The sequence below is a fragment of the Dermacentor silvarum genome, chromosome 1 (genome assembly GCF_013339745.2).
Source record: "Dermacentor silvarum isolate Dsil-2018 chromosome 1, BIME_Dsil_1.4, whole genome shotgun sequence".
In the NCBI taxonomy this organism is placed as follows: Eukaryota; Metazoa; Arthropoda; class Arachnida; order Ixodida; family Ixodidae; genus Dermacentor; species Dermacentor silvarum.
Genome location: NC_051154.1, coordinates 301911234 through 301933434, shown reverse-complemented (window position 1 = coordinate 301933434; position 22201 = coordinate 301911234). Strand labels below are relative to the sequence as shown.

General features: G+C 46.6%; 1 protein-coding gene across 1 annotated transcript in view; it reads right to left on the bottom strand.

Moving 5' to 3' along the window:
• Window positions 1-276: 276 nt before the first annotated feature.
• Window positions 277-22201, bottom strand: part of LOC125943012 (uncharacterized) — a 74848-nt gene continuing 52923 nt past the window's right edge. Inside the window, exons 2-4 of the mRNA XM_049661351.1 lie at window positions 8136-8379; window positions 3200-3335; window positions 277-458 (exon numbers count right to left, since the gene is read on the bottom strand). Coding sequence (XP_049517308.1) covers window positions 277-458; window positions 3200-3335; window positions 8136-8379 — 562 coding nt within the window. The remainder of the gene's footprint in view (window positions 459-3199; window positions 3336-8135; window positions 8380-22201) is intronic.

Here is a 22201-nt window from a genome sequence, read left to right as displayed (position 1 = left end):
ATTAACGGAAGAAAAACGCTGGCGCTGGGAGCAACTCGTGCCACAGTGTCGTTGCACGATCTTCCCGCGCATAGCTGCGCAGAGACTAGCTCGCAGCGGTAGCCGGAGATTTCCACGGTGAGCCTTGCCCCACCACACCAGCACATTAGCGTAGGAAGGCCCTGAATTCGCTTCCATACGTCTAGTGAACCCACTGTTCCAGGGAAGTGAGTTGACGTGAAGGTCACAGGTGACGTCGGCAGCCGCAACCGTACTACGAACCATACACCGCCCAGGTCACAGTATGTCCCCTGCAAAGGCTGGGGCTGTCCTGCCACAACAGCCGAGACAGGGTGCATCCCGTGAAGACAGCCGGCCCATGTGCGGTACTGCACGAGATGACGGGCGCATCCTGACGTCATTGTGCGCCATTCCGTGCGTGCACCGCGGTATTTCGGGCTGCTCTGGGCGGGTCGAACCTGGTGGAAGGAGCGGAAAGATGCGATTGCATGTGACTTAGACACGAAGACAGTCAATGTCGAAAACTGCATGTGTTACCTGAGGCACACACGGGAAATATAGAAAAATAAAAAGCAGATCATAGCCACGATATGGATGCGGGTTGGTGTTTGTCTGAAGCTGCTAAAGATGTGTTCTGCAGAGCTAATTGATGCTTTAGAATACCTATAACTTTTTAGTGCGTTCAGCAGAACTATAGAACCGATTGATCTTTTACTGTTACTAGGCAAGAAGATTTTTCCTCTGAAGAGATTGCGCCAAACTAATGGTGAATTGCCTTCACCCTTACATCAAAACGTTTATTTATAGAAATAAATGTGTTGAAGAAGCTTTAGAGAGCTTAACATTGAAAGGATACACGGGGCGTGCAATACACAAAAGCAGCATACGCAAACGTTAGTGAGTACATATACTCCTGTAGTTATTACAATCTCGTATTGAACCGCGGACGGTGAAATAAAACGCAAAAAAGGTAAAGCGCACAGACACGGACCCAAGAGAAGTGGACATTCATTCAGTATCGCACAGACTTAAGGTACTCAAATAGATATGGGGTTAATGTTTTTACTGCTCTCAATAAGCTAGGTAATATATGCGCTGCCGTGCAGAGGAAAAATGAACAGGTGAAAGGCAAAAAAACGAACAGATATTTCTCCAGTGAAGCACATCAAGAAAAACAATATTACTGACTGTCGTATGGGTGTAGTATATAAAGTTCCCTTTAGCTGTGGCCATTTCTACGTAGGGCAAACAGGGCGGTGTATCAATCGGAGGCTAATGGGACTTAAAAGGTCGTTAACTGGTGGATCGCCTTCCAGTCTTTATGTACATTGCCATGGCTCCCAAGATTGTAACTGCACGCCCGAGTTAGTTGAATGCGCGATACTGTACAGGCATAGGTATGAAGGGACGCGTCTAATGGTCGAGGCTTGGCATATTAATATTGGTGGAAGCGCCTACGTGAGTCAGCCTTCAATTACCTTACATGAAGAAGAGATCAAATGCCTCAACAGTTATCTCTAATGCAGACGTGTAACCGATTGACACGTGGTGCTACCAATCCAGAGCATGCGCAGATGAGTTTCGTGTCTTCTTTTTTTTTTCGCCTCAGTGCTTCCTTCTGTTGATAGTCGGCGTTTGCGTTGTCCACTTCACTTCTCTTGTGTCCGTGTCTGCACGCCTTACATTTTTTGCATTAGGAGATCACGTGTTCAATCAGTTTACACAGAATGTAAATTAGAGTAATAGGCCTTTAGTTATGGGGTTAAACACGTCACCAAATTTATACAACGGAATCACCTGCCTCGCCTTCTAGTCGTCAGGTAGCGTGGCACATAGAAGTGACTGGGAAAATAAACAAGATAGCATCGGAGAAGAGTAGATGACAGTTCTTTTTAAACATTGCAAATAATTCTGTCAGTACCTGTAGGTAATGAAACTTGAGCTCTTTTCAAAAGTTTCAGAATTCCTTCGGAGTTGATTGTTACTTCTTCCATAAGTGGAAAGTAATTATAACCTGCTTCAGGTGGTCTAGTATGAAAAATATCACAAAAAAAACTGATGAAAAGGCTTTGTTCAAGATGACACAACCAAGTTCACGTGGAACTATGTTGTCATTATCAGATTTGAGGTTTGTATTTCTTTGCGGGCATAGGAAATATATTTCAACATTTTTGCAGATTAGGGACGAGTAAAGAAGGAATTGTTTCATGAAAATAAGAGTGCTTGGCACGGGTAAGAGCACGTTTGTAGTCAGCAGCAATTGTCAGGTAAGGGGATAATCTTTGAACTGTTTTACGTAATTTCCACTGACTCAAGATGCGTTTCTTCTTGTTTTATAATCGTTTCAGGGATATGTTAAATTACGGTGACACCTTAAAGCAACACGAAGTGAAATGCATTTTTCAATTATATCGTTTGCTTTTTCGCCAATAAATCTTGCCCAGAAGTCGGGGAAACATTCATAAACAAACCATGCTAATTCAGCATTGAAAGCTGAGAAGTTTGCCCTCTGATAGTCGTGGATAAATTATATTCCTTAGGCACGCAGTGTGATTTCAATGATGATGTAAAATTTATTGCGGAATGGTTCCATGATGTAAAATTTATTGCGGAATGGTCATTTAATCCAGGAAACACACACAAAGAAGACACAGATTCTGGACATTTGGTCAGCAGAAGGTCTAATTTCAGAAAAGAACACTTCTTTACTGTCAATGTTTTCCGATAGTCTGGTTTCTTTCCGTCAACAACGTCAGTTGTACATGTGTCAACTAGTGATGATAACTCGACCCGTTTTTTCTATTATGGTGTTGATAATCGGGAAAAAGAATGATTGACCAGAATTACACTTCGCCTGAACAGCCTCGGACTCCTAGCCAGTAGGTGAGCCCGATGATGACCCTGGAACGCTTGTGTGATTATCTGAGCGTGAGGCACGTTTCTGTGTCTCCAGTTGGCACATTTCTTCACCGCAAATATTAAGCGGTGACGATTGACTTAAGCTGGGGTACAGTGTTTTGTATGAAGAGACTCCGACAGAGCGAAATAAATGCACTGGATAAAGCGAACCCCCTCTTGAGTTACTCCCGACGGATTCGAGAACTGGCTTAAACAGGTTCGCTGTTTTTGATGTCAGGTTTGATCTGATTAGTAACCATTTGCCAAGTATTTTAGAAACTGCTTGTCTCTGAACTGTTACCCTGTATGGCTCTTTGAACAATGTCCCGGTAGACGCCAGTCTGTCGTTCGCTGCACGCAATGGCTTCGGAGCAAATGGGGCCGCTGCCTGCAGCCGCCTCCTGGCCCTCTGTCGGTGATGGCAGTGTGGAAACAGCCTGGAAGACAGAAGAAAGAGAATGAAGCAGATGTACTCCATGTTATCACTTTCTTTTCCATGACCGTGATGGCCAAATTGGGCAAGGACGTTAAGTTGAGAAGGGAAAAAATAATGAAAAGGATTTCAGGAGAGCTGATAAACGACGTAGAAAGCTGAAAACGAACGAAACCAAATGTACTAATAAAAGTCGCAGTAAAAAAAGCGGCGTTTGTGTTTTCCACTTTTCTTCTCCTGTGTCCGTGTCTGCACGCCTTACCTTTTATGCATTATCAATCCTTACCAAATAGCTCAGCTTTCTGTCGAAATAAAACGCTGTGACTTATGCTATCGGCGTGCTGTGACACATTTGCAATGGAAGACAGTTACATCTGGCAGAGATTTAAGGGCATGGCAGACCAGTTCAGCGGAAGACCGCGAGGTGTAGGTATGCGTTTTTCAAAGAAAAAATTGTAATCCACCTAAGCGTTGCACAAAGCTACAAAGTGCCCCTGTGCTTCGGGCTGTCGAATATTTCTTGCATGCGCTTCTATCTTTGAGCCACCTGGATATCTCAGATATTTGAGCCACCATCCTGGACAAGGTTTTGTCCCGGTTTTGATCCCCTGACCAAAGGTGCTATGCTGGAGTTTGGTGGAACTCGGGATCTTCACGAGCTCTTGTGACGCCCCAAGATGAAAGAACTAATGGTACCGAGACAAAGCTTGTCCGTCGCCCCGCCTCCAGTTTCATTCATTCATCTAGATTCACTCTGAGTAGCTATCACCTCTTGGGTGTTGCCTTACGGGTGGTGGAAAACTGGCGCTCACATGATTACTTGTTTGTCGTTTCACCGAGTGCATTATAGCACAAGGAAGATATAAAATTGGTGCATTTAGTACAATATTATTAGTCACTTTAACGTGGTTTATTAGCATTTTATAATTTACAAGATGTCCACTGAATGTGTAGTATACCAATACGTATATTTCATACATTTCTTATTGTACTACGAGGGAACGCACCCCCTCCCCCTCTTTATTCAGGTTTGGAAGGGCATGGCTCGCTACGTGCTTGCGCTCGCATTTTTGAGCACAGAATGGTGTGTGCCTGGTTTTCACGCGGGTTTTTCAACAGATCGCTCGTTGCTCGCGTTAATGCAGCGTCGGTTAGCGCAGAAGTAGTTTGCCGCGCGCTTACCATGTAATCACGCAGGAATGGCGGAACGTAAGGGTCACAATACTACGCGTCATTTTCTTTTACTTTGTGAAGAACCTTCATTCCAGCTGGCACTGAGCTATGGCTTCTAACGGCCTTAAGAAAGCGTCTTCATACTTTGTAGCCAGGAGCGATCCGTGGCTTCTAATAAACACAAGAAAGGGTCTTTGAAGCACACGTGGCCCTTAATTGACTTCCACCACAATCATGTCAGGTGGGGGTCCAGCAGCGGTGCAATTATCCTGTACCCACCAGTCACGAGCTGCCGATTCACTTTTTGTCAATAACTTTCTCTTTTTGGCGATGAACGCCCAGGATGGGCTCCAAAAAGTTCACGCTGTGGTTGATTGTCTCCCAATGCAGAGTGAGGCTATCTCCGTTAGCATTCACTAAATTTGTAGTACAGTTCTATGCGGCCCATTCGTCACTGTGAATAATGGTCTCCGGTTGAACATTGGCTGTAATAATGGGGCCTAGCCTCGCCGCGTATCGTCGGTCGACCTTGAAAAGTCGCAGCACCCCTGTGATCTCGCCGACCACGCGGAAGACTCATGATCCACGATCTTTCACACCGCAGTAATTTTTGCGGCTCGGTGGAAGGTTGGCGCGCATTATCAGGCGGCCTCAATCGTACTTTCGCTTGCCGCGAAGAAGGCACTCGTGAATTTGCACTATGATTCCGGGGCCACCGAGTGGAGGTAGCGCCAGCAGATCGTCCCTCACGACCTCACGGGCGTAGTCCCTCCAGTCGGCGATGGCGTGCTCCAATAGAGGAAACAAGCCACCGGTAATCTCCTCCAACAGCCACACGTCTACGCTTTTGCTCACGCAATACGTGAGCCAAATCACATGCGATGGAAAGGTGGACGTTCGGACGGCCGAGGTGGTCTGTGTTGGTGAAAACTGCTTGTAAATAGCGTGTAAATGCGAAAACTGCTTTCGGCACCTGTTGCATCGGAAGGCAGCCCGGCGTCCATTCTGAGTCTTCCAGTATAATGTGACCGCTTGTGGTTGGTCCGCTTTCCACGCCAGGTCCTTGCAGGTGATCGAGTACTCCGATGACGCCGCCGGACCTGGCCTGGCGCTGGGGCACCGTGGACGCACAGTGCTTGAAGCCGGAGAGAGCCGAAGCGATCGCACGAACTCTTCCTCCGTAGCCTAGTCACACCAATCTGTACTCGGAAAGCCTAATTTGCCCGCCACGCTGTCTCCGTAGACCCGGGGCTTCGCCTAACTCGTTAGACAACCAGCCCACCGACGTTTTGGAAATGCGAAAATGATGCTGAAACTCTACGTCGGTCACGTAGGTGAACGGGTCCAGACGGTCATGTAAACGCTTGCTGCAACTGGATGCGATGACACCGGCTGCTGCTTCCGACGCCATGTTCCGTAGTTACTCGAGGGGGGTTTCGCGATGTACGAGCTTGGCATGAGTTCGCCTCTCAATCAAAACCATAGGTCACGCCCGCGGGAGACGTGTAACTCTTGTGCGCGCACCCACTACGGTTGGGCCAGGCTCAACTTATTTTTCGTCAACAGCGACGCGGTGCTGAGCTGAGAGGCCATCAACAATCTTGAAAGCCAAAATAAAACACGCACAACGCACTGTCATCGGTTATGCCCTCAGCACCACTATCAAAAACAAACTGTTGACTTTCGCTTGCTTATGCATGTATCTTCTTGGGCTGTGATGCCCCACAACACGGTTTGTTTCCTGCGACGAAGCGCACAGCAAATAATTATCGGCATGTCACTGTGACTGCTGGCAAGGCGTCGATGCGCCGTGGTGGATGACGATGCTGAGGAGTGCGTACCCTCTAAAAAACGTTTACACCCTTTGGGTCGTACCTTTTCCCCAAGCAATAATCACCATCTGCCTTGTTTGCGTTTCCTTTCTTGAAACCTCAGCCCTCACTACTTCCCTGCCGAGATGCTGTATCACGCTGATGATGGGCAAGCCTTTCATGACTAGGAAATACCGGGCTCGGAGTGCTTAAAGAAAGAAATGCGGACAAGACAGATGGCGATTATTGTTAGTGGACAAGCTACGACCTAAAGGGTGTAAGCTTTTTTTAAAGTATACAGAGTTTTCCAGCGACAACGCATCCCAGCTGTCGTTTGCGATGGCTGCTTTCTCATCGGCGATCTATCGGAGCAACTGTTAATTTGATTATTTGATAAATGCACACAAGAGCCCTCACCTGCCAAAAATCATCGCTGCGGTGTAGTTACGATATCTATCTGCGATCGCTGTTATCTCAGCAGCAGAGGCAATCGGCAAGCACCTTGGAGTGCATAACACACTCAAATACTAAGTACATGCGCACAGAGGCACCTTCACGGGGCAAGCGATGACAAGCGTTGAATTGTGTCACTCGGCCGCACGCTCTTCTTCGCAATGCATCGCGGAGGCTTCGCGCACGCAGTTAAACTGGTACAGTTTCACTGTGCTGCGTCACTACGGACCCTCGAACACCGTACAGCTAAAGCCCCTCAATCTTCCAAAAGTAGCGCCATTCTTTGGTTTGCCGCCACCACGCTCACCCTTGCGTTTCCTTCTCGCCTCCTCCTGCCGCCCAAGCCTCCTCCGCTCCCCCATTGGCCAATCCGTGTAAAGTAGATGCACGCGTTGTGCTTTAGTATATTTTTTTTCTAGCGCGCTCATATCGCCATTTACGACCCAGTGAAACGAAAGTGCTCTGCGCGCGATCGGAGTTGCCGCGGATTTCCTCTAGTAGCGAGTTAGCCGTCGTCTGCTATGGCACGGCCGAACTTGTCGGCACCACTGTCGAGTCTTTGGCGCTACCTTTAATCATTAAGGGGCTTTGCGTGCAGTCAATTTGAAGCGACAGCCGTTGCTCCCGTCTCTATGGCTTGAGATCGTTTCTAGTTGGTAAAATGGCGGCCATAATAGCCTCAATGAGGCACCTGCGGTGAACAGCCATGCGGCGGCGCCTAGTTGCCATGCCCCTAACAGAGAAGGAATGGGCAGATCATTGCCATGACCGCCTTTATCGAGAATGCCACTGCAGCACACCTGGCGACTGCTCACCCTATGAACTCCCTCGTGCGTGTGACCTTCTAGACTGTATCCGTTTGAAAGCTGTCGCCACTCGCGGCAATGTGTCCTTTCTGGTAGAGATGTGTCGTTTCTGGTATACTACTCACTAAACAGTTCTTAACTTGACGCGGGATTTTTTCTTCTCTCTTCAAAATTTATTTACGTAGGCTTGTAAATAAAATTCGGAATATTCGAACAAGACATTTGGTCTTTAGTGGTGGTAGATTTGTGCACTAACATTCTCTTAGTAGCTTTCAATGTAAAGCCAAAGTACCCACGGATGTGTAGTTAGAATGCCGTCTAAAACGCTCACCACAAGTTTTAGCTTTTGTGTTGAATTTCAGGAAGCATGCACAGCCTGTTTGATGAAATAATAGCATATTCAGGCTTACGCTGCTCATCCTCACGCGTTCAGAGTACAAACAAATACCCGGACTCCGTACATATAGGGTCTTTTTCTACAGCAGTTGGACAAACCGAAATGTTATCTAATAAGGCAGCAGCTGGCCTTCTATGTTTTTGCTGGAAAGGAGTTACTCTTACCTCGCGTGTAGCCTCCAAAGGCAGCTGCTTGGTTGTTGACATTCGGTCCGTGTCAATGTTGACCTCAGCCGTGATGGAGTTCAGCATCGCCAACACACACGGCAGCGTGTCACGCGGGTGGATGAGCGGTCTGGAACACAGGACGCAAAGGCTGTACTCGGGAGAAGACACGTCGCCATACTCGACGACCTGGCGATTCGGGCTCACGCCAGTTTTGACACCAGGTGTAATCGGCTGCTGCGAACTGCGTTGACAATACAAGACGATAAATAACAATGCATTTAAAACTCACATTCGTCAAGCGACACTTCGCGGTACGCATCAGTTCTTCCTGTGAAAAGTATCTTGCTTTATCCCAAGTAAACAGCGCCTGAACGAAAACACTGAGGACGTCATCAATTCTGGAAATTAAGACAAAAAATAGATTCTGTCGTTCAAGCTGCTGAGTTGCAGTGCTTTCTTACCGTGAAAATATGTTAACAAATGGCGATGTGAAGAATATGCTAATTTTAGTTCTACAAATGCCGCGGTCGTGTACGAAAACATCAAGAACAAGATGCACGTGGAATGTTATAATTGGTTCAAAAAAAGTTCATGTGTGCCAAAAATAACTATTTTCTATTCTGTTACGAGATTCATGTTATGCCGCTACCCTAAAGTGTTCAAAGAGTCGTTGTAAAGGTAATGATTATTTGTTCCTTTCCCTTCATACACGACTTCTTCAGAACCAATATAAGAAGGTACAAAAAATGGAAAAACTATCCTAACATATTCCGGCTGGCTTTACGTTCCTTAACCAAACTAAGTCAGCTCGATGTGCTAAATCATGACACCCTGATCTGCTTTGGGGCATTATAATTGAACTATGAAAGTTGTATTTACGGTAGACAGCTGAATTCTACCGATTGGTAGAGCTCTGATGATCATTTAGGGTGAAACATTCGTAAAAAATAACTCGAATACGGTGCATAATAAAGCTTAAGCACGAATTTTATGAGTTCCTGACTCGGCATCAAGAAAGCGACCTTACTTTTCTGTAAACTGCCTTTGTTATTATGTGTATCTGAAACGGACAAATATGCTAAGTTAATTCATAGCTTATGTGAAATTGTTCGAATATTTGGGACCTTTTTCGAACGTTCAACTGACGAGCTAGTGGCGTTTTACAGAGCAGTATAGATAAAATGCAACAGGCTGTCACAAATAAAGTGGACACGTAAACGGAGGCTGATTAACCAAACTCAGTGGTCTCGTTAGCATGTAACAAACTGGTTAAAACGCAGAAAGGCAACCAGTTCAAAAAATCCCGGAAATGCAATGCACGGATGAACATGGCTGGAATTCCTTTCACTGAATTTACCAAAGAATAAAGAAAGTGGCGTCAAGGTTTCTAGTAAACGTAACGTTGTCCGCAAAGGAAGAACTTGGCAGCACCTGTTCAACAGTTCGCAAACGTGCCCTTTCTAAGCTTGGTTTATTCGGTGAAGTGCGCAATATTAAACACAACTTGAAGTTTGTGATCTGCCAAAATAACGCCGTGAACTCTATTCCATTTTCTTGCGCTCTGATCTACATATATCGTACACACAGGTCGTTGCCTAAAGGACACATTAAGAGAGCCTAATATATCTCTCTGAAGGGATTTGCATGATCGCACTTGTCAGTTCATTGCCGTGATTTCGGTTGCCAACCACTTTTTGAAAAGAAGAGTAGTTTGTTTAAACACCGAGATAAAGTGACGATTGAAATCACCGGATGCCTTCAATTCAAAAAAATTTTCCACATGTGTTAGTCAGCTGTCTTTATCGTTACTCGAGTGTGAGATTTCTTAGATTTGTGTTGAGCGCACGCGCGTGTCTTTCTCCAATAATCGTAGTCATCATCATTATTATTATCATCATCATCAGCCTATATTTATGTCCACTGCAGGGCGAAGGCCTCTCCCTGTGATCTCCGATTACCCCTGTCTTGCGCTAGGTGACTCCAACTTGCCCCTGCAAATTTCCTAACTATATCACCCCACCTAGTTTGCTGCCGTCCTCGACTGCGCTTCCTTTATCTTGGTAACCATTCTGTAACTCTAATGATACACTGATTATCCATCCTACGCATTACATGGCCTGCCCAGCTCCATATTTTTCTTTTAATGCCAATTAGAATATCGGCTATGCCCGTTTGCTCTCGTAGCCATACCGCATTTTAATTTTGAAATCACGAATAGGCTCCAGCGAGTCGGGAAATTCTAACGTTTTCAGTTAAACACAACCAACTTCAAATTCGGTCGTTTGGATGCAGAGCAAAACTTTGCGCGTCTGGTGGAAGTAAGCACTATACACCCGCACTGGTCACTATAAATCGACAAATTGCTGCAGGTCTTCGCTCCATTGTTGTTAGCGTGCTCTTGCAAACGGTCGTTTATACAACGGCTCATCTGCATGATGCACCCCACAGGAGAGGATTTCCCGAGCTAAATCTTCCTCTTTCGAACTGGGGGATTTCGGCATAACCACAGCGCCGACAACTAGCGCGAGGTACACGCTAAAGAATTTAACACCCTTAATGTTGTTAAATGGGTGTGTTATAGTTTTACACGCTTTATTATACGTTCGGAGCACCTATTTTACTGAAAACACAGTATGACTGCGTGCGAAAAGATTATAATAAAAATTAGCATTCTAAGGAAAGAATGAACAGCCTATACAAATGGTGTTCGCACTTTCGCTACCATTGAAAACTGTCCTTGCAGCTATACGAAGGTTAAGTTTCCCACGAGTTCGATAAGTTAGGGTTTCTGGATAATTATACATATTGCTACATCACGGCAGTGCTGCATCACGTTCGTCCTGTCCAAATCCTCCGTTGACGCTCCTCACGAACACGAACCTAATTGAAGTAGATGTAGATGTTGTCCCGTTGACGGCGTTGATTGATACTGGAGCCCAAGTGTCCATAATGAGCGCTAACCTATGTCGTCGCCTCAAAAAAGTTCTTACGCCTGCCGTCACTCGAGCCGTACGCGTCGCCAATGGCACCACTGTTGCCGTCTGTGGTATGTGCACTGCTCGCGTAGGAATTGCTCGCCGCCAAGTTCCCGTCCTGTTCTCCGTGCTGACCAGTTGCCCTCATGACCTAATCTTCGGGCTCGACTTTCTGACGACGCATTCTGCCCTCATCGACTGTTCCACCGGTACGCTGTGCCTCGAGCTTCCTCTTCATTCCGACGTTCGCCCCGAACAACCGCACACCCTATGCACTACAGCGTTTGTTCGGTTACCTCCAAAAGCCCTAACCTTCGTCCAATTGGCCTCAACGGCAACCGTGCCTGATGGCGACTATGTCGTCGCCCCTATTCGTGATGTCCTCCTGGCGCGCGACATCTTTGTGCCACACTCCGTCGTTACCCTTGCCGCTAATCGGATGTGTCTCCCCGTTGTCAATTTTGGCTTGACGAAGCAAGTGTTACCTCAAGGCATAGCGGTGGCCACGCTCCGGTCAGTGATTGACGACCACGTCACTGCTTTTGCCGCCGACGCGTCTCCAGATCCTCCTGATTACCCGCAGGATGCCTTGAACCTCGACGGCCCATTCCGTCCCATGGTCGCTCCGGACCTCGCCCCTGGCCAAGCAGCCGCCCTATATCGCCTTTTGTTTTCCTATCGCGACATATTTGACACTGACAATCGCCCACTTGGTCAGACGTCCCTTGTTAAGCATCGGATAAACACTGGTGATGCTGTTTCCATTCATCGCCGACCGTATCGCGTGTCCACGGCAGAGCGGCAAGTTATTCAGCAGGAAGTCATAAGATACTCGCCAAAGGCATTGTTGAGCCCTCATCGAGCCCTTGGGCGTCGCCGGTGGTGCTCGTCAAAAAGAAAGATGGCACGTGGCGTTTCTGTGTTGATTACCGCCACCTAAACCGAATCACTGAAAAGGACGTTTACCCATTACCACGAATTGACGACGCTCTTGATTGTCTTCACGGTGCCAAATCCTTTTAGTCCATTGACCTTCGATTGACGTCCATTGACCTTCGACCATTGACCTTCGACCATTGACCTCTACGTCTGATACTGACACCGACGCCTGCGTTCTCTCTGTTTTTCCACTAGTCCATGTCGCCGACGAGCAGCGCCATGACCCGTCCTTGCGTGTCATCATTGACCGCCTGGAATCGTCACTTGCCGACAGCTCCCTTCGTTTATTCACACTTCAAGATGGCCGCTACTCTACCGCCACAACGTTCACCCCGACGGCCCAGCATTACTCCTTGTGATCCCTAAATACCTTCGCTCAGCTGTTCTCCACGAATTTCACGACCTCCCCACTGCCGGTCGCCTCGGTGTGTCACGTACCTACTACCGGATCCGTAGACGCTTCTTTTGGCCAGGGCTTGCTCGCTCCGTTCGAAGATACGTAGCTGCTGGTGAGAAATGCCAGCGACGCAAGACATCGTCGTCGCTCCCTGCTGGGTACCTTCAACCAATTGACATTCCCGCGGAACCATTATTTCGGGTTGGTTTAGATTTACTTGGTCCTTTTCCTCTTTCTACCTCTGGGAACAGGTGGATCGTTGTGGCCACAGATTACGCCATGCGCTACGCTATCACCCGAGCGCTCCCTACAAGCTGCGCCACAGATGTTGCCGATTTTCTTCTACGCGACGTGATTTTATTACATGGAGCTCCGCGACAACTTCTCACAGGCCGTGGCCGGACATTCCTGTCAAAAGTTATCGCGGACATCCTGCCGTCCTGTGCCACGAGGCACAAGCTATCCACGTCATACCATCCGCAAACGAATGGCCTCACGGAGCGTCTTAATCGCACTCTCACTGACATGCTCGCGAAGTATGTGTCTCCCGACCACACTGACTGGGACCTCGCTCTGCCGTTTGTCACCTTTGCGTATAATTCCTCGCGCCACGAAACAGCTGGTTATTCGCCATTTTTCCTTCTGTTCGGCCGAGAACCAGCACTGCCCCTCGACACAAGCCTCCCTCTTCACGCAGCACCCACCAGTGAATATGCACTTGACGTCGTCACCCGCGCTGCCCACGCAAGGGTAATTGCCCGTGGCCGCCTTCTGCACTCCCAAGAGAGTCAACGGCGTTTGTACGACCAGCGACACCGCGACGTGCACTTCCCGCCTGGTTCTTTGGTGCTTCTATGGTCTCCGTCGCGTCAGGTCGGCCTGTCAGAAAAACTGCTGTCTCGTTACACAGGCCCCTACCGAGGTATTCGTGCCGTGACTCCCGTCACCTACGAGATCGCCCCTGACGCCCCATCTGCTTCCCAGTCCAGTGATATCGTGCACGTTACACGACTGAAGCAGTATCACCCTCCCAGTGATGACATTTAGACGCTCCGGGACGTCACTTCTGCCGCCGGGGAATTATGCTACACGCGTGTGGTATTTGGTTGTTTGAACGAGGCGCGCGGGCGCCTAGACGAAGAAGACGAACTGCTCTGGGCTCTCGAGCTATCGGCTGATCTGGCCAGCGCTGCAGCTATCTTTTGTAAATATACTTGTAAATAGTCTCCTGTCCTTAATTCTTCGTTCGCGTAACATTTTAGATACCAATATTTGAAGCGAAAAAAGCGTGGCTACTGGGTGACAAGTCCGTTAGCGTTTCTGATTTCCCCATGAAATTCCTGGGTTCGAATCCAACTCTATGTATTTCTCGCGCTTAGCCTATTTAGGGATGAAATGTTTGCCCTTTGATGCTATTCCTGTAGTAATGCTAACAAAGAACTCGCAAACTTTCAAAAGTGTAAGAGTTGAGGGAGACATTTATGTTTTATGTCGCTTCTACTTCAGCCAAACACTTTACTTTAAGGGTGTTTATCAAATAAGGGCGCTTGTATTTCCACCCTACGGTTGTGCGTCTGGTGACAAATTGATTTTACACCATTACAGGTGTTAGAATGTTTAGTTGTGTAGATGGAGCAGCCGTGTAGGCAGATGACTCTCAACAGCGTCGACGAGAAGACGCACGTGAAGGCTAAGGTTAAAGGCAGTAGGCGTGGCTAAGCAGACACGTGCGTGGACGCAGCGCGCATGCCGTCAGAATATTATAATGAAGAACGCAGAGTTTGAAAAGCTTGATAACCACACTTGGTTGTACTGGGTAATCCTGCCTGAGACTAGTTTAAAAGGACCATATGAGCAAATCGCTTAAGAATCATGTCAGCACGTGACCATCGCGCTTAGCTGGAATATGAACGCAACGCAGAACGCAACCGTGTGATCCGGAAGGTTGCCGACGCATTTCCTTATTTTAAAATTTTAACTGAGCGATTTATCAGCGTACTGCGATAACATTCAATTTATTCCAAACATGCAAAATCCTTCTATTAGTTTAAAGCGTTACAACAATTGACAATTTGGCCATCAATCATGTCACTACGCAAACCCTGCTGAACAATGCGCTAGATGGCTATTAAGTAGATATTTACAGCGATTTCTTTATTGTAGGAATCTAAAAAATTATTGAAAATCAACACTATTTTTTACGAGAGATAACATGTTGTAAATCTATTTTTCGCAATGCTATAGAAAAAAATTAGCTATCCACTAAGGATGTTCGTAGCGGCCGTACGGTATGTTACACAGAACACCAAATTGATGTTTACCGGAATATCAGCAGGCGTCTGTTGCCCATCGATGCGACCGCCGTCGGGCACCGGGCTCCTTGCACGGTGCTTGGTGCTTGCATGGTGTTGCACAGAGACGCGGTGTCCTTGACGCCCATCTCCGCGAGCAGGTCGCACTCGGCCCTCGGCAACAGTCTCCTACGATGTCCTACGAAGTTGTTGCAGGTGCGTTTGTCGGCCTTGTTGCGCAGCTTGAGCACGATGTCCCGGTTGTTTGGCAGAACGTCTTTGACGGCCAAGTAGCCGTACACGCCTGACACGTCGTCCGTGGGCCCCCTCTGAAGATGCGATGAGCGAAATCAACGTAGGCGTCTTGCGGGATGGCGACGCTTCCGAGAAGGTGGATATGCCGTATTGGAGGAGACGGTGCATTTCAGTGCAGCTGGGTGCCTCGATGTCCATGGCTGGTAGGAGGTGGATGTTCTTTCTTCCCCTGACGGTGCTCTCGATCACCTGCGCATTCGAAAGCGCGAGCAAGCTTCGTCCATGCCACGTCGGGTTCTCGTGCCAGCGCGCGAGGGCGTGGCCTCAGTGTCGTTCTTCGATTTCTTCTTTCCATTTCGAACTTTCTCTAGTGGCCGGCTGTCTTGGCTGCTGTTTTGTATCGATGCCTTTTCACGCGAAACTTGTTATAAGGCACAGATTTCGGTGGCGTCCTTGTACTAAAATAACTATCATTATCAGCAATGGTCGAGCGTCGTCATGTTTTTCTGCAGTTGTCTCGTTGGCGGCACTCGGGTTGCGCTCGTGCTCGTGCTCGGCACGCGCTCGTGCTACTTCTCCCGCGTTCGTCGTCGTCGTCTGCTTCCACAGCTGGCTGCGCTGCCGCTCATCATTCCAGCGTAGAATTTCCTTCTTTTCTGTCGTCGTAGTGGGCAGGCCACGTTTTCGGCAGCATGAGCCATTGCTTAAGAGGGTATGAGCCATTCATTGTCGTACGTGACGGGCAGGTTTGATTGTTAAGCAATTTGATTTCGAAGAATCGCAAGCGGCAATGGCGGGCGAATTTTGCTAACCAAGGCGCCGGGCAAACTCGAGACATCGAACGCAAGCGACAACGCCGGAAGGCGGGCATACCATCAGAGGCATCGGTCTCTGCGTCGCAGCCGTCGCATCATAGTGAGTTGAGGTGCACCCAGTACAAGCTTCGCTTACCCCCCTTTACCGTTAGGGGAAGGGCTTTTTTTTTCTCGAGGCTCTTTTCGTATTCTTGAGTGGTCGTGTTCGACGGGGCGAGCGTCGCTTGACCACTTATAAACAAGAAAAACACCGAGACGCCTTCGAATTGGGAACCCCAGAAGCTCGAAATCGCGCATTATAATAAGGACGAATATGCCCAAAATTTCTGATTCGCGAAGGATTAGAGCCGTGACGCGAAATTACAGATTTTCATAGTAGCGCCGTTTTCACGCACTTTCACGTTTATAAACATTGCCGCTTTTGGACAGACACCCGTGCTTTTTCCATAATCGCACGCAAAGGAAAGGCGCTATAACGTGAAGTATCCCAAACTATTTCTATTCCATTTCTGCAATCAGCTAGCCCTTCATCATTGGTCGCCAATTTTTCGGGCCACCCCCACCACACGCCTCGAGGCACGGCCACGAGAGTTCTTGCGTTCCACCAACAACGAATTGAGGCCACCGCGGCTGGGATCGAACTCGTGACCTTGGGGTCAGCAGCGCAACACCGCAGCCACAGAACGGTTACCTCAAAATTTATATTTTCCTACATAGAGCAGGAAACATAACGCAATGCGCACAGTAGTGTTATTGATAGTAATGTTATAGTTGTCGAGTCGAACCCGGGGCCCATGAGCAAGGCCGAGGCTGATGCTTTCGCTGAGCCTTTATCAACGATGCAGAAACTGAGGACGGACATGCAGCCTTGTCGGAACAATTATGTGCCACCATTGAAAAACTGACAGCCTGTGCCGACGAAGTTGCTCGCTTGACTGAGTGAATTAAAATGCTTGAATCAACTTTTACGTCGCGCTCAGCAACAAACGGCTCATAATACCTTGCACGAAATTTCGAATCCATTTGACAAAACTATGTGCAGGTGCGACGATGCTGAAACTAGACAGAGAAGATCAAACCTCTGTTTCTTTCGGATACAAGATGACCTAACGAGGGCTGGGCGCCATCTGAAAAAAAAATCAAGTTGGTTGTACCATGCAATCACAAGTAACGAGGTTCTTGCCGATAGTAAATGTTCCAACGTATGTCGCAAAGATCGCATCGACGAAAGAGGCGGCGGTGTCCTTCTTGGTGTAAAAAAATACGCTCACTTCTTTCAAGCTTAATCTTGACTCGACCCTCGATATCATCTGGATAGTCTGTAACTGAATACACCAAAATCCTAATTGGGTCCACGCCTAATTTTAGCAATACTTTGTACACGAACTTCGTATTATTATCAGTAATGTCAAAAATCTTTGTCCCACAGATGTAATTTATCTCTTCGTAGACTTCAATCTACCGCTAATTGATTGGACCACTTTATCGTCATCATGTAGACTTTCACCTATTTCACGTCATTGATCGCCCGACCCGTGGTGTGAACACGTTAGGCCTGTTACTGACGAACGCTCCGGAAACACTTAAGACAGTGTCTTGCCAAAGAGGCTTTAGTGACCAAATTTTATTTGAAGTAACTTTGGACTTGCCTCTACCATTCACAGGAATATCAAAAAAGAAAATCTGGGGCAATTAACAACTAAGCCGAATATCACAAAATGAACCTTGAGCTCGAAGAATTTTATATCTAGTTTTCCTATATACAGCCTTTCGTCAATCGGTCTGTAAATGAGAACTGTGCGCTTTTCAGACACAAAATGTCCTAGCACATCAACCAATGTATCCCAATTATCACAATTTCTAACGATAAGTCAAACCCTTGTTTCACCAAATCCCTTCGTAAATAAAGAAACAGAAAAAAAAACGTTTGTATTGTAATGCGAAGCGCATTGGTTCATCTTCTGCTTGGGAACAATACAACCGTTCTTGACCAGTTATTGTTCTGCAATATGCAATGCCAAAGATAAATATTTTCACAACGATTTGCAAAATGCTCCAGAGAACTTCTGGCGCTTCATAACCCCTGACCACGGTACTAACCAGTTATCATTACTGGATGAAAGCAATCTTCCTCTCTCAAATTCCGAGTGCTCTTCTACATTTAATACGTTTGTCTCATCTGTATTCACTCGGTAAGATAATTCCGACGTCCCATAGGTCCCTGAGCACAACTACAAGTACATGCAGCCCATTGAATTCACGGTGGTTGGCACCGCATGTCAAATTAACCAGCATAAGGCATGTTCATCGGCCGGTATCGATGATATAACTCCAGGATGCTAAAAATACCGTTTCTATATCCAGAACCATATTATCCCACATCTTTCAATAGTCACTGTCATCTGGACAACTGCCAGACGATCGGAAAATAGCTAAAATATCACCTACTTTTGAATCCGGAAATAAGAATTCAACTTGAAACTACCGTCCAATATCACTCACATGCATCTTCGTGAGCATATAATCACCTCCCACGTATACAATCGCCTGGAGACTAACAAATACTTTCCAAACCAGCACCGATTCCAGAATAGCATGTCATGCGAAACACAGCTACTAGAATAGACCACTGGCCTTCATTCAACATAAACAATGCCTATACAGACCGATTCCATCTTTCTTGATTTTGCCAAAGCTTTCGATCGTGTCGCCTACTGACGCATTATTTCTAAATTATCTTCCCTTCGATTAGATTCCCTCACTTGATCATGGCTTCGGAATTTCCTTTCACTTCGCAAACAGTTCACGATGGCTATTGATTTTTTTCACTCTTCCTACGTATTTTCTGGCGTACGACAGGGCAGTGTTTTAGGCCCTCTTCTTTACTGGGAGGCAAGCTGTCCCGGGCATCATGTAATAATATCTTGGCGTTCACCTTACACCAGGTCTCTGCTGGTTTTATCACATCACTGATGTCTCCGCGAAAGCCTCAAAAACATCATAGGTATTAACGCCACCACCTGCCTCATAGTCCCTCTAATGTTCGCAAATTATTATAATTTCCGTCCGCCCACAACTTGAATATGCCTTATCTGTTTGGTCCACTTGCTCATTATCAAATTAACATGCTTGAAGCAGTTCGAACTAAGCCGCCCGTTGCATTTTAAGGAACTAAGACAATCATTCAAATGTGACTCAGCTTAATCTCGATCGTTCCATCAACAATTGGCTATTCGCCGTCAAATGTCTCTCCTAGGCCTGTTTCACAAGTACGACTACAACAATAAAATAGCCTCGTTACACAATTCCACATCACGCAGGCTACTTAATGACCACAGCTTCACGCGCATCTTTGGCAACACGAACGCTTTTAACACATTTGTACTTCCACAAGCCATCCTCTTGTGGAATGATCTTCCCGATGATATGGCCTCCGATAAAAATCGAAATACATTTCGCCACAAGTTTGAGGTACATTTCTTGCAGTAGCGTTGTAACAGGGTCTCGTCGTTTAAGTTCTTGCTTTCTTTATTTTGCGATGTGTTGCGTTTTATTCTTAACTTGCACTGAAAGGTTATATTAGTGCTTATTTCGCAAACGTATTCTGTTGTGCTGCGTTTTTCCTTCTTTTTTTTGGTTCACTTGCGTTGGAACCCCGGTTTGTATTTTGGAATTTACTCTGCTGCGTTGCGTTGTGATGTTCACTTGCTTTGTAACTCTGTTCCTTGTTTGCTTGTGCTTTCATTGTAATGAGTAAACCCCCCTAACTCAATGGCCTTTGGGCCTGTAAGGTATTTTAAATAAATAAATAAATATTCTGGAGCGACGTCTCAGGTGCAGAGTTAAAAAAAATATGATTACAATTATTTATTACTCTAACTTATGACTCATGCAGCTTTTTTTTGATAAATGTGCGTTTCGTGGCAGGACCTCAAGGCGACCAAGTTCTTCTAGTTTTTCTTGATTTGGAATCGGGCTTTGTCCTTGGGGGCTTAGGAAAGCAATAGCAAAGCCCGTACTTCACCCACACACTTCTTCAACCTTCGCGCGCAAATCAGCACTAATAGTGCCTGCATTTCCGCTAAATTTAATCTCGGTGGGTGATAAAATTGCTGCAAAAGACGCCGGCTAAATAATGCGTCGTTCGGAAAACACTGGTATAACGTTCCGTAGCGCTTGCATGCGCTTGCATGACAAAGGGCATACTTGACCCATCTAGGAAACCTAGGATGTATGCCATTAACCACGAATAACGCTTGAAAGTAACGACAAAATGATGGTGGACTAATCATTTCCAGAACTCTTAAATAAAGCAGAAACGCTACCGTTTCGCTGCACATTACACTTCATATGGGCACACTTCTAGCCCCTTTTTCACCGAATGTAAACTCAGTGTGACGTAGAGTACTTTAGAGAAACTACGAAATAGGGATTTTCTGGATTGTCCCAGTGTATTTCCAGAGACAGGACCCAAACATAAAATTTAGGATACCACCAAAAATTCAGCGGAGCTGTGCCGGTCTTCTGCGGAGACTTAAGCTGTGGGTGGCGTTTACGCGCGGATGGGTGCCCATTTGGGATAGGTGCGTGTGCCTAGTTCATTTCTAAAAGGCAAAAAAAAAACCATATTTGCCTTTCAAGGGAAAATAAAGCTACTTGATGCTTTTGCAGAGGAAGACAGCAGTCCTGAGAAGGAAATTCAGCAAAGAAGACGAACAAAAGCAATTAACAAACGATAATAGCTCTTCACATTGCAAACACTCTCAAAGAGCCACAAAGAAACCTAGCTGTCGTTTAAATAAATAATTTATGTCAGAAGTGTTACAAATCGCAGAATGTGACGCTTATGATTATACTCGTAGCAGTTGGCCCATTCGTATTTCACGCCGAAGAACGCTGCCATTTCATGTCTTCATTTCAGGATTACAAAGGGCCTCTGATCGAGAAATTTCATCAATATCAGATTTCGATGAAGAGCATGGATGGAAGTGATGAAAATCTGGAAACAAAATATTTAAGTAACAAATTGAAACGAAGCTTATCCTTTCTACTATTTTAGCCACTCCACGGCCAATACCTCAGACGCTGCCATTAGCTTCATTGTTGCTTCTTGAGTGGAAAATTTGAAGGCGACGAAGGACGAACAGAACGTTCCAAGGATAGTCCCCCGCAGTGGCCGTATGCGTCGTCATAAAAGCAAACGAAACGAAACGAAAGGCGTTTATTCGACTGCGTCATCTACATGTCGGGAAACGGTGCTCTCACAAGACATTATTCTTCTGCCAGCGCTTGACAACGGGCGCCGTTCAAGGTGTCAACTTGGTCTGCCCTCACTGCAAGCGCACCTAAGAAGCAGTATGGATGCAAGCTGTTCTACTCGTGCCTTGGGACATGAAACACTTGCGCCAGCAGCGATTCGCCTTCACCAGCGTGGACGTTGCCGCTTGGGAAAGAGATCGCCGCTAAGCAAATTTGCCAACGGCAGCTACAGCAAGTGCACAGTGTCCGTCAAGCAAGAAGGCTACGTGCGGATGGTGGGAGTAACATCGCCACCCGTATCGACTGTGACTTCAATGCAGCAACGTTGTCATCGTCAACCAGTGAGCAGAGTGGCATCATATGTGAGCGCTACCCCAATGGCTGTGGCGTTTGGCAGTTTATGCCAAACGCCTGTTCAAAAAGCAACGGTTCATGGCCTTGCTTAGAACGCTGCGTTCCGAATAGAGCAAGATTGGGGTGCTTTGTGTTTATTAAGTTATTACTATTGTAGATATCTTTCATTTGACAGTTCATCAATTATATTTTTTTGAAAACATAAAAAAGTGTTTTTTGATGACAACAATGTGGCGTTATCTGGAATTAATTTTCTCGATGGGGTGTTATTTTAGCTTTCGGGCCACCTTCAGGTTACCGTATTGAGGGTGTGGCGGGGGCGGAAATTGTCCTGACTTTGTACCACCGTTTAGAAGAGCTGAGTAAGGGTAACAAAATTCATGTATTGCCGAGTTTAAAGAGGTCGTGGTCTTCTTCCCGCGCCATGTACCAATAGACAGAAAAGTGCGCAAAAACAGGGTTGGTACTGTGCGACCCTAAATTTTTCGGCCACAGTTGTTCGCCAGTGGGAGAATTGGGGCATTTTCCCGGCTAATAAACTATGAGATTTCGGGCTGGTGCCGTATTTGTCACTTTAGCCTCAAAAGTCTCTAATTTCTTTCTTTTTTTTATAATGCTACAGCAGTTCATGAATTGGGTTCAAGCCTTGTTCTTCAGGAAATTCTGTTACGCTGACAATGAGACTTGTCGTCATCGATGACACGATACGACGATGTTTGACTTCGTAAGGCAACTTCGTCATCACCAACTTTCCCATTGCGCAGCGTGAACAAAAAGA